The sequence below is a fragment of the Castor canadensis genome, chromosome 11 (genome assembly GCF_047511655.1).
Source record: "Castor canadensis chromosome 11, mCasCan1.hap1v2, whole genome shotgun sequence".
NCBI classification, from domain to species: Eukaryota; Metazoa; Chordata; class Mammalia; order Rodentia; family Castoridae; genus Castor; species Castor canadensis.
The window spans coordinates 92,206,509-92,221,585 of record NC_133396.1 but is presented as its reverse complement, the minus strand read 5'-3'; the positions used below and the strand labels follow the sequence as shown (position 1 = coordinate 92,221,585).

Below are 15,077 nucleotides of genomic sequence, written 5' to 3'. Positions count from 1 at the left end.
TTTAGTCTTTACTATGACATTTTGCAAACCAGACCTCTAGGTACAATTATCTCCTCAAACAACCTCGCCTTAAAGTACTGAAGAGGCTAACCTGTATAATATCATTTCAGTTATGCCCAGTCAGATCACAAAGTAAAAGATACAAGGAAATGAAATTTATTTAAGCAAGAAATCATGATTTTTTCTCTCTTTCTCTTTTCTCCAATTGTTGCCAATTAAAGAAAAAATAAAGTAACATGCATAACAAGGAGGTAAGGAAGACACATACTCATTCAAGTACATAGACATTTTTGTGTATATATTTAAATACACTGAATATATTTAAATTCTAACAAGCAGTAAAAATTTCTGCCTTTTAGTTTATGGAATATGAAAACAAACTATAAAAGAGGGCTAACCAAACTTATCTCATTACAGAATTAACAAAAATTAAATAGTCAAACTTACACTGAGAAATAAAAATTTACCAAGACTGCAAAAACTAAGAACAAGTACTACCTGCTTTGGAAAAATGGCTTTAGAAGTTTCTGTCAACAGCTCACTTAAAAATTACTTGCTTACTGTCCATGCTCAACTTGCATGCCAATTAAAAGTGACTACCATATACCCATTTTATTCAATTCCTAACTATTCTCTGGCTTTTGAAATTTTGATCTAATCCTAACCCAATAAAACCTTTAAATGTATTGTAAGACACTTTTTAAAGTACTCTTTCTTGCTGGAAAGATTACTAATAAACAGGCACACAGTATCTGACAACCTAGACATGTCAGGGGAGGGATTTGTTTGCCGATTTGGGAGGAAGTTTTGAGGTTCTCAAACAGTTCATACAAAGGTGAGGAAATGCTAAAGAACACAATCTAATTGAGTGCTTGGAAGCTGGTCCTATTCTTCCTTTCATGATTCCCAAAGCTTGGAAGATAAAAGGCAATGCCTTACAATGTTCTTTGAAGACCAAGTAGCTAGGCTTCTCTCTCCTTGCCCCTTTGCTCTTCTCTGTAACTACACCCGTCTCTTCAAACTATAAGTAAACTAGCCACACAACCAACAACTTCATGATGAGGTCAGAGAGACTGCATCATGTAATACAAGTAATGTAATCCTTGGTATACAAAGTACTACCATCACACATCTGTTTCAATGCATTGGTTTAGGGCTTGGGCCCAACTACATTAAACAAATCATCACTGCAGCAATATCTGCATAATTTGGGGGACAAAGAAGGCATATTTCTCTAAGGCATGCATGGCATCTAATTTTTCTTAGACATCATCTGTCTTGAGCAGCTGTTTGTTTCCTTACATATAAATGGGTCTGAGTTATAAACAGCCTAATTCTCTGTTGTACATTTTAGATTTCTTATTATTATACAATAAAGTTAGGCTGAGAATACTAGGACATAAAAATTTAACAGTGAAAAAAAATTTTTTTTTTTTTGCAGTACTGGGGTTTGAACTCAGGGCCTCAACACTTGCTAGGCAAGTGCTCTATCACTTCAACCACCCCATCAGCCCTTGAAAAGAGTCTTAAGACATCTTCTACTCCTATTCTACGTAGATTTCTAACAAACTACATAAAGATTAATTACTTAACCATTACTAGTGCTAACTGGACAGAGATTTCACAATCTCTATTGACAGACTTTTTCTAGTATGTCTAATCAAAGTTTCTCTTGCTTTAAATTGTCTCAATTTTTTAAAAATCAATATCCTTGGAAAAAGACTCAGGACAACTAGTTAACATCCTCAGTTCCAATCAGTAAGCCTGGGCCATTTCCCAAGTGGAACTGAGAGCTGTTGCTGTACTACTCCAATTTCTCCTAAATAAGGATTCTCAGCAAGCTAAGAGTATAACTTTGGTATGAGATCAACTTAAAAATTGAGTCCAAATCTAAATAAGTCATTATAGATTCAGAACATGGATAATTAATAAGATATTTTCACAGCTTCCTATTATCTAAAGGTTCTAATCAATGTCTTTCAGTTAATTGTTCTATTCAGGCAACTGCCCTGACATAAAATTTTAAACTGCCAAATTCAGCCATTTTGTGGGATAACATAAATTATAAACATTAATGCGTCTGGCCAAAGTATATACTTTGAATAACTTTCCACAGTTAAAATTCCAAACAGTGGACAGCTTATCTTCCCATGCCACTTAAAATCAAAATAAAAAAGAAAAGAAGATACTATAGATATTTAATTGTCCCAAGAGAAGGAGAATTGATATACACACAGTTTATCAACATATAAAGTCCTCAGCCAGGCTCAGTTTTGGTGTGGTTTAAACAAAAACATATTGTATGACCATCATGTGATAAATGCATCACATACATACTTTCTCTAATCCTTACAATCGGCCTCTAATCCTTAGAAGCATCACCATAAACAGCTTCAAGATGCTAAATGAGCTGTCTGAGACTATTTAGTAGGTAAATAAGAAAAGTAGAATCAGTTGTATTCTGATGCAACTCTGTATTAGATCAGGTTGCCACTTCAAGGAGGCCAAAGATTGAATTTAAGGCCAGAACCCGAAGTGTTTCAGAGCCTACAACAATTCTCTATTATATGGCTAAAATTGGGTCAGGGTTTTGAACCTTATAGAAATGGCAGAAAGACAAAGCAACATTCTTTGAGCAGAATGTGGGATATTTCTATAGCCTGGTATCTTACAACTAAATAAGACTTTACTTGACTTCACAAAGAAACTCAGCTATGAAGATGAGTTTGGTGAGCAGCACAGCAGGATTTCCAAATTACATGACTCATCCACAGGGTGGATATCTTTAAGTAGTCTCAGTTTAATAATTCTAGTTTTTACTAAGTGTTTCAGACTCAAGGTTTTCATAGTGTGAAATTTTATACTAACTCAAAAGGGATCATACAGCATTTTGGGGAGCCATATGTAATAGTAAGCTCTTGTATCATCAATTTCATTTTGCTGACTCTTCTCCTTTGAAGCCATCTTACCAACAATAGTGATAATTTTCTTTGTGACTTTTCTTTTTTTTGCAGAATTGGGGTTTACACTCAGGGCCTCATGCATGCTAGAAAGGCACTCATACATGCTGGCAAGGCACTCTGCCACTGCAACCATGCCTCAAACTCTTTTTGTTTCAGTTATTTTTCAAATACGGTCTCACATGTATACTCCAGTCAGCCTAGACCACAAACTTCTATTTAGACTCTCTGTGAGCTGGGATGATAGGTTTGTACCACCACACCCACCTTGTTAGTTAAGATGAGGTTTCTCAACCTTTCTGCCCAGCTGGCCTGAAACTGCTGTCCCTCCTGATCTCTGTCTCCCAAGTAGCTAGGATTATAGGCATGAGCCTCTTATGCATGTAAACTTTACATCTTAAGGCTGTAACTTTACATCTTAAGGCTAACTAGGATTTGTAAGTACCTTCAAGAAGAAGCGGATTAGCAAAGTGAAATGAAGACTGAAAATGCTCATTGGATTTAGAAAAATGAAGGTCAGGGTTACTTTAGTGAGCACCATTTCAATGCAGCAGTGGATGCTGAAGCTAATATTGGTGAAAGAAGGACAGGGAAGGGAGGAAACAGTAAAATATAGACAATTTTTCTGAAACTTTGTGTTTTATTAAAGAGAAGGTGAGAGCTAGGGCAGTGTCAAGAAAACAAAGGGGACATAGAGTAGAGGCAACTCAAGTTTAGAAGAGAACTTGAGCCCAGAGTTCAGAAATAAGTGGAATAAAAATGTTTTGCAATATATATTTTATGCCAAATATTTTTATATTAAGGCTGGTGCAGCCTTCTGGAATTGTATTAATTTACATAGACACCTAATATGTAAATGTAAACATATCTTACACCTACCTCTTCTCAAAAGAAGGTAGATAAAGAATGTGCTAAAGGGAATGCATAACAACTCTCTTCTTTCCTCACTGTTTAAAATAAGATGACCACATATGTGGAACTTTAAGATATTTTTTATTCTTGTATTATATACTTTCTATGTAATGACATAGTGATCTATTAAAAAATAGTATGTAAGCCATAAAATTGTTCTCCAGGAGTATTAAATATTCTATCATTTCTACTCAAATATCTTGGTAAAGCAATGATTTAATATGTACAGATTCTTTATTCTGACTTAAGAGATCAAATCTAAAATGTCAATGTACCCACTTCGTTCTAAACCAGTATGAGGTACGCAGTCAAATCTAAACGGCATATGACATCAAATAACATGAATTTCTGAAATAAAAAGTTACTATTGCTAATTGTCCAGCTTCATAACGAAATCACAGCAAAAATGCCAATTTAATGTATTTCCAATAAAGTTGTTGATTAAAAGTACTGTCTTATTTAATAAGCTAAGTTAAACTTTTAAGATTCTTGAATAGGCTATAATTAAGAAACTTAAAACAAAGAAACAAATGTGAGCAAAAATCCACCTTAAAGGAAGCCAGGATGGGATGTAGCTCAGTGATAGAGTGCCTGCCTAGCACATGCTAGGCTCTGGGTTTGATCCCTAACACCAAAAAAGGAAAGAACCCCCCCACCCCCCCCCAAAAGGAAGCAGGTTGTTCAATATATGCTATAGGTTAAAAAAAGTATATATACATTGAAAATAATCTACCTGAATCTAGTATCTGGCACATCTCTGGTAGAAGTTCAAGACCTGATAGAACATTACAGGGGAAGCATAATTTCTAGAGAAAAGTCTGTAGGGCTACCAAGTTTCTAACTTAAGACTTAGATCATGCCTCTATTCAAGTGTACTTAAAAAAACATAACATTATGATTGTTATAAGAATAAAATTATGATTTTTATATTTCCCATCATTCCAAAGCAACATGCAAACAAGTCTATGCATGTAAAAAAGAAAAAGAAAAAGATCAAATATTTGAGAAAGTAGGTGATATTAAACTTGATTCATTTAAAAAATTTAGCTGCTAAACTGTAGAATTGACTGTATGATTTTGGGCAGAAATTATCAAATTTTCTTCTCTACAATAGTTTCTCTGAAAAACAAGTGATTCTGAGATGACAGGTAAGCTTAGTTTTAAATTCTGTATAGATATAAACCTGTTTAAAGTGCCTATAATTAAAAGATGAAAGTGAAAGGACTTATGCTTAAAAAGTAAATTTTATATAATGTAATTTCGTAAACCTTAACCCAAATACCAAGTTGTGTTAACATTGAATGCATAGTTCAAATCAGGCTTACTATGTTTTCACCCTCATGCCAGTGAAATTTGTTATACTTTGTGTAAAAAAAAAATACTTACCGCTATAATATCTAATGTATTATCACAGACTTTCCGGATTTCATTATTTTTATCATGCATCAGATCTATGAGATATGCTGGAGCTTCTGAATAAAATGTGGTTAAAGACACAAACTGAATTGAGATTGTAGTTCTCCAATCATATCAGAAAATCCCACATTTCTCTGAATTTAAATGCTAACTTGAAATTTAACTTAAAATTAAATGAAATCATTAGTACAAGGTGACTAGAAGCATTTAATATTTTAATGAAATAAGGAGAGTAGACATTAAAAGAGAAAAATCTAGATAAAAATGAGTAAGTAGAACAAAGTCAGCAACTCTGAGGAAGTATAAGGCCATAGTTTTGAAAATTACTGAAGAGTAAGCTGCTGAACTGTGCGCCTGTATTCAGTTTCTTGATCTATCATGGCTTTCTAAAAGTTCACAAAAATGAATACAAAAGAATCACAGTTAAATCCCATATAATGATTATAAGAAGAAAAAAAAAAGAAGTCATGATAAGACATTTTCACTAAAACAAAGCATCTTAAAAGAGATAGAACTTAAGAAAATAGGATATACATGAACAAACAACAAATCAGCATTAGAAAACCCAGAGAAATAAAATAACTAAAAAAACCCCAAAAATTAAATTAAAAGTAATTTTAAGAGATGCAAAAACTAAATTTAAAATATAAAAGTAAATACAATACCTGGGTGCCACTTGCTCACACCTATAATCCTACCTACTGAGGAGACAGAGATCAGGAGGATCAAGGTTTGAAGCCATCTTTGGCAAATAGTTTGTGAGACCCTATCTCAAAGAGCCCCATCACACAAAAGGGCTGGTGGAGTGGGTTAAGTTGTAGGCCCTGAGTTCAAACCCCAGTACCACACACAAGAGAAGTAAATACAACAGACAAATCTAACCGAAGTAGAAGGCATAAAGGAAGAAAACATATAAAAAGATTTAAAAATTATGGATATTAAAGATAAGCAATGAAGAGTCAATATAATAGAAATTCCAGAAAGGAAAAACAGCAACAGAACAAGATAATTACTAAAAACTGTAATTCAAGAATACTTTCCTGAAACTGAAAAAGTACATTTGGAAAAAAAGCAACTAAGGATGATAAGTAAATTCTAGTAAAACAAGGTGATATTAAAGAATATGAACATTCATTTGGTCTTCCTGGCAAAAAAGACCAAGTCTTCTATGGAGGAAATTAAACAGTCCTTAGACTTTAGGACAGATTACAATTAAACTGACTACAGACTTCTTGTTGGTAGCAACGCACTCCAGAAGACAGTGGGAAAATGCTATTACTTTGAGAAATATCTGTCAACCTAGAATTCTATATTCTGCTAAATTATTATTAAAGAGGAAAATCCTGTTGTTTTCAGGTAAATACATTTTATTATTCATATGTAGTATCACTAAGTATAAAAATACTTCATTATGAAAGAAAATTAATTCAGAGGAACAGAGGACTAGAATTCAAGAAAAGATAATAACTAAAGAAACTGAACATATGATAAATTTCAAAAAAGCACTGACTTTTAAAAAGCAGTATTAAAATAGTGATTAATTTGGAAATATTACAAAAATGCTTAAAATGAGACAGCTAATAACATGGAAATTAGAGATATCAGACTTAAAAGATACACGTCTTAGGACTTGGTGTGAATGCATGTGGAAATCTGTTGGCCTTAAAGAAAAGCAATACAATGCAAAAACTTTAAAAAAGTAGAAAGAAAGGATAGAATAAAGTAAAATAATCAGTAAAGAAACCTCAATGAATCTAAAAGAGGCAGTGGATCTCCAATATGTTTGGTTGGTGTTAGTTAAAACTATTTGAAAACAAAGGCCACAAATTTCTGCTAAAAAACTCTAACACACATGTAGAAGTAAATACTATTTTTTGTTGCACTGATTATAATGCCTTTTTTTTTTTTTAATCCACAGTTTCATGACTAGCTAGTGGAAAAGGCAGGACTTAACCCAGGTCTTCTACTTATTAGTATTGCTATTTTTTGAGGGGAAAAAAGGGTAGTTTTGAAATATAGAAAAAAATATAAAATATCTATATAGACTTTGAAATTCATTTAAAAATTTTTTTGTAAAGAATACAGTGTTGGCTGCCTCTTTTCTCAACTGGAATATAAATTCCATTAGGGCAGAGACTTATCTTGTTCACCCTGTTACCTCCAGGTCTGAGAAGTAACAGGTGTTCAATAAATTTCATTTAATAACTATGCAACTGATATTCATATTACATACTTCATATGATTTTGTGAAAATAAAAATGAAATTCTTCGGAATATTTAGAAATTCTCGGGAGAATCTAAAAGGGTCTAAAGAAATTGGGGTTATTTATTTCCCATATTGAAATTGTTGGGATTTTACAAATATTACCACACTACATTAGCACTAGTTCTTATTTCCTATGTGACAGTTATATTGAGAATCAGATTAATATTTCAAACATCTTAATATTAATCATATAAATACCTAAATTAAGTATACAGAAGCCATTTAAAATATGAAGTTTTTCTAATTCTGTTAAAAATTGCATCAAACAATATTGATCAATGCTTCTGAATTAAAAAATGGGAAAAGGAATGAATTCATACCCAACACATTCTTCATTCAAAAGTTTAAATATATTTGATTCAAAGAGAAACAATACTTAAAATAATTATGAAATTATGCAACATGATATATTTAAATATAAATCACATCAACAATAAATCTGTTTTTTTTTTTCAGACAGGGTTTTACTATGTAGCCTATGTGGGACTTGAACTCCAAATCTTCCTACCTCAGTCTCCCAAATGCTGGGCACATGATATCATATCAGTCCAATTCTGGTTTCTGAATGCCAAAAAATGTCTGAGTTTGTTATTTTTAAAGAAGTATCTTTCCACTCTTAAGACATGGATGAAAGCATCAGAGTTTACTAGTATTGCTTGATGATTTTGTAAATATTTTAATTCAGCAGATCTTTTATTTCCTTTTCACATCATTGTCAACATTTTGTGTTTTTTAGAATAAATATTAGGAATGTTTAACCTGTAGGTTTTAGGATAAACTACTCCCATGGTAACAACAGTTTGCCATTCAAATTTATTTCCAAGCTTAGTGTTTTTTACGTATTTCAACATTTGCAAGGAAAAACACCAAAGATGTATGTTTCCTAATTATGTTAAATATCTTTATATATTGTAAACATTGAAAGGATACGTGTTTCTTTGATTATGACATCTCTTGTGGCTTGGTGGAAAACCATCTGGTAGAAGACATAAATTATCTGACACACAAATTCATCATCTTCTTGTTGAGCTGAAAGGAAACAAAAACTTCACAAAAAAGAATACTATATTCATATACAAACATTTTGGGGAATAAAAGAGAATGAGAAAAACTGAAAGTGACAAAGAACTGCCATATAAGCCAGCAATACCACGCTAAGGGATATACACGAAGGAATGAGTCAGGTTACAAAAAAACACCTGCACACCCATGTTTATTGTAGCACTATTCACGATAGCTAAGCTATGTAAACAGACAAGATGCCCCACTACTGACGAATGGATTAAGAAAATGTGATATTTATACACAATGGAATCTTAGCCACAAAGTATGAAATTTTGTCATTTGCAGGTAAATGGATGAAACTAGAGAATATTATCTTAAGTGAAGTTAGCCAAGTTCAGAGGGCCAAAAGCCACATGTTCTCTCTCTCATATGTGGAATACAGACCTAACACAAATGCAGCAATATTATGAAACACTGGTCACACTATGGGGAGGTCATGGATGGGAGGGACAGGATAAAAGAATGAAACTAAGAACTTGAATATGGTTGATATGCTCTGTATATAAGAATGAATACAGAAATCTTAAACCGGCTGAAACCACCATAGGAAAGGGACTAAGGAAGAATGAAGAAAATTAGAGGACATAAACCAATTAGGGTTATAATACATATACATGGAAATATCACAAGGAAATTCCCTGTGTAGCTACCTTATCTCAAACAAGTGAAAATGTCATGTTCTTCTTTTTATCTTTTCTCTTTTTTTCTTCTACAAAATTGGAGAACAGGAGGGCAGAATAGGTCCTGTCCAGGGGGAAGGTTGGCACCAGTGGGACAGAGAAGGTGTCGGGGAAGGGGGGTAGGAGGGTGAATACTGTGCAAAAAATGTTATGCATATGTATGAAATGCAGATATTCTACCACTTGAGCCACTCTACCAGTCCTTTTCAGTATTGAGTATTTTTAAGATAGGGTCTCCTGAACTATTTGCCTGAGCTGGCCTCAAACCATGACCCTTTCAATCTCAGCCTCTCTAGTAGCAAGGATTTCAGATGTGAGCCACCTGACAGCATTTTAAAATTTTTATTAACTAATTAATTTACTCATTTATTTATTGGCACTATTGGGGTTTGAACTCATAGCTTTGCATTTGCTAGGCAGATGCTCTACTGCTTGAACCACACCTCCAGTTAATTTTTATATTATTAGCTACTTTTAATATAAAAGATGCTAGAGAACTTGGCTCTAATAAAATAATAGTAGATTCAGACAAATTATATATATATATATGTTATGGAGAGTAATAAACCCTAGCTCCTTAAGAGCAATACAAATGTTAAGAGGATAACTTTAGGCATATACTGTTTCAATATTGTGGCCATAAGCCACTGTAGCCAATTATATTTAAATTAAATGAAAAATTCAGGTTCTTAGTCCTGAAAGACATTTCAGGTCCTCAATAGGTACATGTGTTGGACAGCACGGAGAGACAGAACATTTTTATCACTGCAGGAACTTCAGAGAATAATATCCTCTTAATCTAATAGGGAATACGATACTTATAATCAGCTTCCGAATGAACTTTCCTACTTAGAAATCAAGCTATAAAAAGCAATGTTTGGGCTGGAGTTGTGGCTCAAGCGGTAGAGCACCTGCCTAGCAAATGAGAAGCCCTGAGTTCAAACCCCAGTAATGTCAAAAAAAAAAAAAAAGTAAATAAAATAAAGCAAGGTTGTAAAACTGAGGAGCTCCAACTCAAACCAACACAAAGTTGGACAGAAAAACAATGACACAATGTTACTTGTTCAGGGCTGGTGAGAGGAAGGCAATACCTGTACAACTGGTCCCGAACTGCTTTACCTCAGCCTTCTTAAATTTGCAACTCACAACTCTTTCATATTTCTTTATCTAATTCAAGGTTAGTAGCATATTTAATTCATGTTCTTGTTTTTTTGGAGACAAGGTGGTCTCACTATGTAACCCAGGCTGACCTCAAATATAACCTTCCTGCCTCAGCCTGAGTGCTGGGAATATAGGTATGTACTACCACACCCGTCTTATTTCATTTTTCCTAATTAACAATATAATTTAAGTTTCTATGACTAATTTAATGAGGTAAATACTGTGTCATGTTGCAGACTCTACATTTTATATTTAAAAAATAAAAACCCGCTTAGATATTAGCATGAAAATACATTAATATAATTACCATTTAGCAATTCAATGAGTGCAGGGATTATCCCAGATTTAGCTAGCAGTGCAGCACAAGAGTCATCCATAGACACAGTACCAATCATTATAACCACTTCTAAGACAAGATCATCTTCTGCAGCACCTAAGAAAGTCAAGGGATAGAAAACTTTCATTAAAATGTCTGGTCATTTCTGCACTGCTCCCTGCCCCTGCGTTGTTTTCTGGCTGCTCTTCCTAACTATGCTGGAAGTAGTATCGCGGTCGGTGGTCTGCTCCGACACCGGGACCGTGAGGAGTATGAGGATGATGAGAAGCTGCTTCATGTCTACTACTGTTTGTGCGGCCAGATGGTCCTGATGCTGGATGGTCAGTTGGAGAAATTGCCCATGAGGCCCCGGAACTGACCCTGTGTGACTGATGCTGCCAAACAAGCCCACAAGTTTTGAAACACAGAAGATGAGGAGACTACGTATCTTTAGAGGCCTGTAGACACTGAGCGACAATACAAGAGGAAGTGTGCAAAGTGTGGACTGCCACTCTTCTAACAGTCCTAGGCGAAGAATGCTCTAGTGAACTTCATTGAGGATGGAGCAGTAGCGAAGTATGGCCAGGGTTTTGGGAAAACATATACACTCAGAAACAAGAGCCTCCTAAGAAGGTGATGATGACCAAACAGACTAAAGACATAGGCAAGTTCAGCCTGTTACTGTTGTCTATCATTGATGAAGAGGAAGAAGGGATTGAGACTAGGGAAGTTGCTGATTTATTTGCACAGAATGCCAGTGATTGAAAAACAGCTGGAGCACAAAGGCACAAGTAAGAGACAACTTCAAGAGCTGGCTGAATTGGAAGACAAGAAGCAAAAATAAAGGGGACCCTGATTGACAACCAGTGCAAATGACCAGGATCTTTCAGACTAGAGGCAAGCACTTAGGCCAGGAAAAAAAAAATAGCTTCTTGATTACATAGATTGGTTCTATTTATACCCCAGGAAGAGGCTTTACTTTGCTTCCCATTCACTGTGCTATATTTAGTAAGGTCTTTCAATCCATTTGACCTGCTTTCCTTCAGAAGATGGATTTTTCTAAATATTTCTGTATATAAGTTTTCATTATTATTTGTCCATTTTACATAAACTCAATGTATCAGTCCTTAGCTGTCATAAATAAATAAATAAAATGTCCTGATTCAAATCTGTTTATATTAAAACTTTAATGTACAGAAAAGATACTGAAGGCTGTAAAATCAATTCCTATGAATCTCTGACTGGTTATAAATTTGTTCTTTTTCAAAATTTTCTGTGTTCACTGATGACAGCTTACAGTAATGGTGGGCAATAAAGAAGTGGAAATATGTCTTTGAAAATACAACTGAATGATAATGTAGATAGAAAATATAAGACTCCTTGAATGCTTCACAGAACTCTGTATGTGTGTGTGTGTGTGCATGCACGCATGCATGTGTGTATATATGTGGGTGGAGGGGTAATTGGTAATTTTTTAAAAAGACAGAATTAAGGAAACTAAGAAAGAAACAAGAAAAATAGGATAGAGAAGGGAAATGATATTAAGAAAACATACTGTTAGAAAAGGAAGAAAAGAGAATGTACACGTAAGAAGTGATCCCCATGACAACCTTTCTGAATCTTTCTGAGAAAAGAGCAGTAGGAAGAATTGTTTTGCATCATGCAATAATAATCACATAGCTTTACTTTAACAGCCTTTCAAATTTGGTGATTATGCAAAAGTGAAATACTTAGAATAGACCTGGCTTTAGTTTATCCTTGAGGTATGGAACCAACTTGTACTCCTTCAGAACCAGTTCCCAATCTAAATCTGGAATGGTAAGATTTGCCAGAGTTCCCAAACACTCGATCACAAACTCCTCTTCTTCATCGCTGGAGATCTGGGCTGCGAGGTCCCCAACATAATCCTGAGTACAGGAGAATTTCAACACAGAGTTAAAATGTTATCTATGAGAAGAACTAATTTTATAATTTAACGCAGAAGAAGAAAAAATGAATATCAAATGTGGTTCTTATACTTTAATAATCTGGAATTAACTTGCTAAGGGAACCAAGGTGAGCTCCAGTGAGAGTGGAAGGAATGAAGGTGGCGATCACAAAACAAAAGCAACAACATGATAATGTAGATTAAGGTCTCTTATTCTTACTTTCTTTTCATGAGACAGGTTGGAGCTCAGGGCTTCATGCTTACAAAGCACGTACCCTACTGCTTGAGCTACACCTCCAATCCATTTTGCTGGTTATTTTGGAGATGGGGGTCTCAAATTTTTTTTTGCCTGGGCTGGCCTCCAATCTTGATCTCCTCATCTCTGCTTTCCACTGGTTAGGATTACAGGGGTTAGCTACTACTGCCCAGCCAGGTTAAGATTTCTAACAGCTAAACCTACAAAGATGCTAATAACAGAAGAGCTTTCTAAATGTAGTAATTTAGAACTGTAATTCCCAGGTCTACTTTGATAGAAAGCCAAAGCTACACTCACAATAAACAAGTTTTTACTTGGTCCATCATGCTGGGAGATGTTTCTGATCATTTTCATCAGCAGTGGATCCTTGAACTTCAGAGCTCTTTTCATGAGCATCTTCAGCCCATTTCCTGAGACAGAAAATTCCCCCATAAAACAGAGATAAAACTAAGTTTAATGATTTTTTGTTTTATTTCAGAAAATATAAATCCAGTAAAGTACACAATTGTAAAATGTACAAATAATTTAGAGAAATGCATACACCTGTGCAACCCATATTACATATCAAAATACAGAATATCTGTTTACTCCAGAAAGTTCCCCTTTGCCCCTTCTGAGTAAATTCTAATCACCACATATGATAATTTTCCTTTTCTCTACTTTTATTCATTCTTTTAAAATACAGATTAGTTTTATGATCTACAAGTTCATAAAAATAGATTCATAGGGTATGTGCTTTTTGTGTCTGGCATATGAACCATAAACTAAAATAAAACAAAACAAAAAATATTTTTGACCCAGAAAAAATTGTACTTCTAGGAATTCATCTTAATAATGTAAAACTAGAAATGCATAAAGATTTAAATAAAGGCCAGGAATGGTGGTGCATGCCTATAATCCCAGAACTTGAGAGGTAGACAAGTAGGATCGCAAGCTGAGCCAGTCTGGGCTATGAGATCTTGTCTCAAAACAAAACAAACAAATCAAGAGAAAGGATTGTTATTGCAGCGTTGTAAGAGAAAAGCAGCAACAAACTACACAAAATAGTGGAATAAATCATGGCAAAATTATGGTAGGATTATGCATTATAAGTATAGTTACTCATATGGGATGATATTCAAGAAACTAATTATAAAAGTACAGTTTGTAATATACAGAGAGAAGATCACATTTTTATTTAAAAATATAAGAAGCATTATACCAAAATTTGTCTTATATTTATTTCTAGATGGTCAAAGATTTAGTTTTCTCCTATTTTTTTCATTTGTACTTTTTATAATGAACATGTACTATTTTTCAAGTAAGAAAAAACCCATTTACCAAGATAGTATAATAACAATAGCCTCATACTTACATTTCATCACCTTGCCTTATAATTGACTATTTTGCAAAGACAAAATTTCCTTTCATCTGGGAAAATGTTTTGAAAAAGTCACATTTCAATCAATGATAACTGACTTTGGTTTATTAAATGTTACTGAAGGGTAAATATCTCCACATATGGCAAGAATATTCTATGTGATACTTAAGAATTACACTGCTAATGAAGAAACTATTTAAAAATAGAATGTTTACATTGCAATTCTTAGTCCCTTATTGTCTATTTCCCATCACATGCTAATTACTATATGCTAATGAGGTTAAAGGCACTCACCTTCACAGATAAGTTGTACATTTCTTTTGTTAGCAGCAAGATTAATGCAGAAAGAAATCAGTTCCAAGTCAATTCGCTCATCTGAACATTCAAAGAGCATCTTCATTAACTAGCAAGAAACACAGAGCATAGTTTGCTCAAAACAAAAAAACAAAGCCCAGAAGCAGTATTTCATCATAATGTGTTTTCTTAGATTGCATATTGGAAATAATATAATGTAATCTACATTTCAACACAAAACTGGTATGCTTCCACTCCTCAACAAATGAATAAAGAAACAGATAATGAACTACTCGATGCTCAGCATTAAATATAAATTTCCAAATATAATGGAGAACATAAGAGAAATATCAGATAAAACCTCTGCACTTAAGAAATTAAAAATACAGCTGGGAAGCTGAGCACTTCAAGTAAAGAAAATAGATTATGCAAAGGTGACAAGACGGAAAGAACACAATTCTTCT

The 15,077-nt window shown here is 33.9% G+C and overlaps 1 protein-coding gene and 1 pseudogene across 3 annotated transcripts in view; one reads left to right on the top strand and one right to left on the bottom strand.

The window, feature by feature from the left end:
* The window catches only part of Kifap3 (kinesin associated protein 3), a 129,638-nt gene that overhangs the window by 41,143 nt on the left and 73,418 nt on the right, over positions 1–15,077 (bottom strand). For all 3 annotated transcript variants that reach the window (XM_074047515.1, XM_020171058.2, XM_020171057.2), the window contains exons 12-17: positions 14,614–14,722; positions 13,257–13,369; positions 12,518–12,683; positions 10,768–10,893; positions 8,485–8,583; positions 5,259–5,344 (exon numbers count right to left, since the gene is read on the bottom strand). In XM_074047515.1, the coding sequence (XP_073903616.1) occupies positions 5,259–5,344; positions 8,485–8,583; positions 10,768–10,893; positions 12,518–12,683; positions 13,257–13,369; positions 14,614–14,722 (699 nt within the window). The remainder of the gene's footprint in view (positions 1–5,258; positions 5,345–8,484; positions 8,584–10,767; positions 10,894–12,517; positions 12,684–13,256; positions 13,370–14,613; positions 14,723–15,077) is intronic.
* On the top strand, positions 10,992–11,652 carry LOC109691216 (STING ER exit protein pseudogene; annotated as a pseudogene).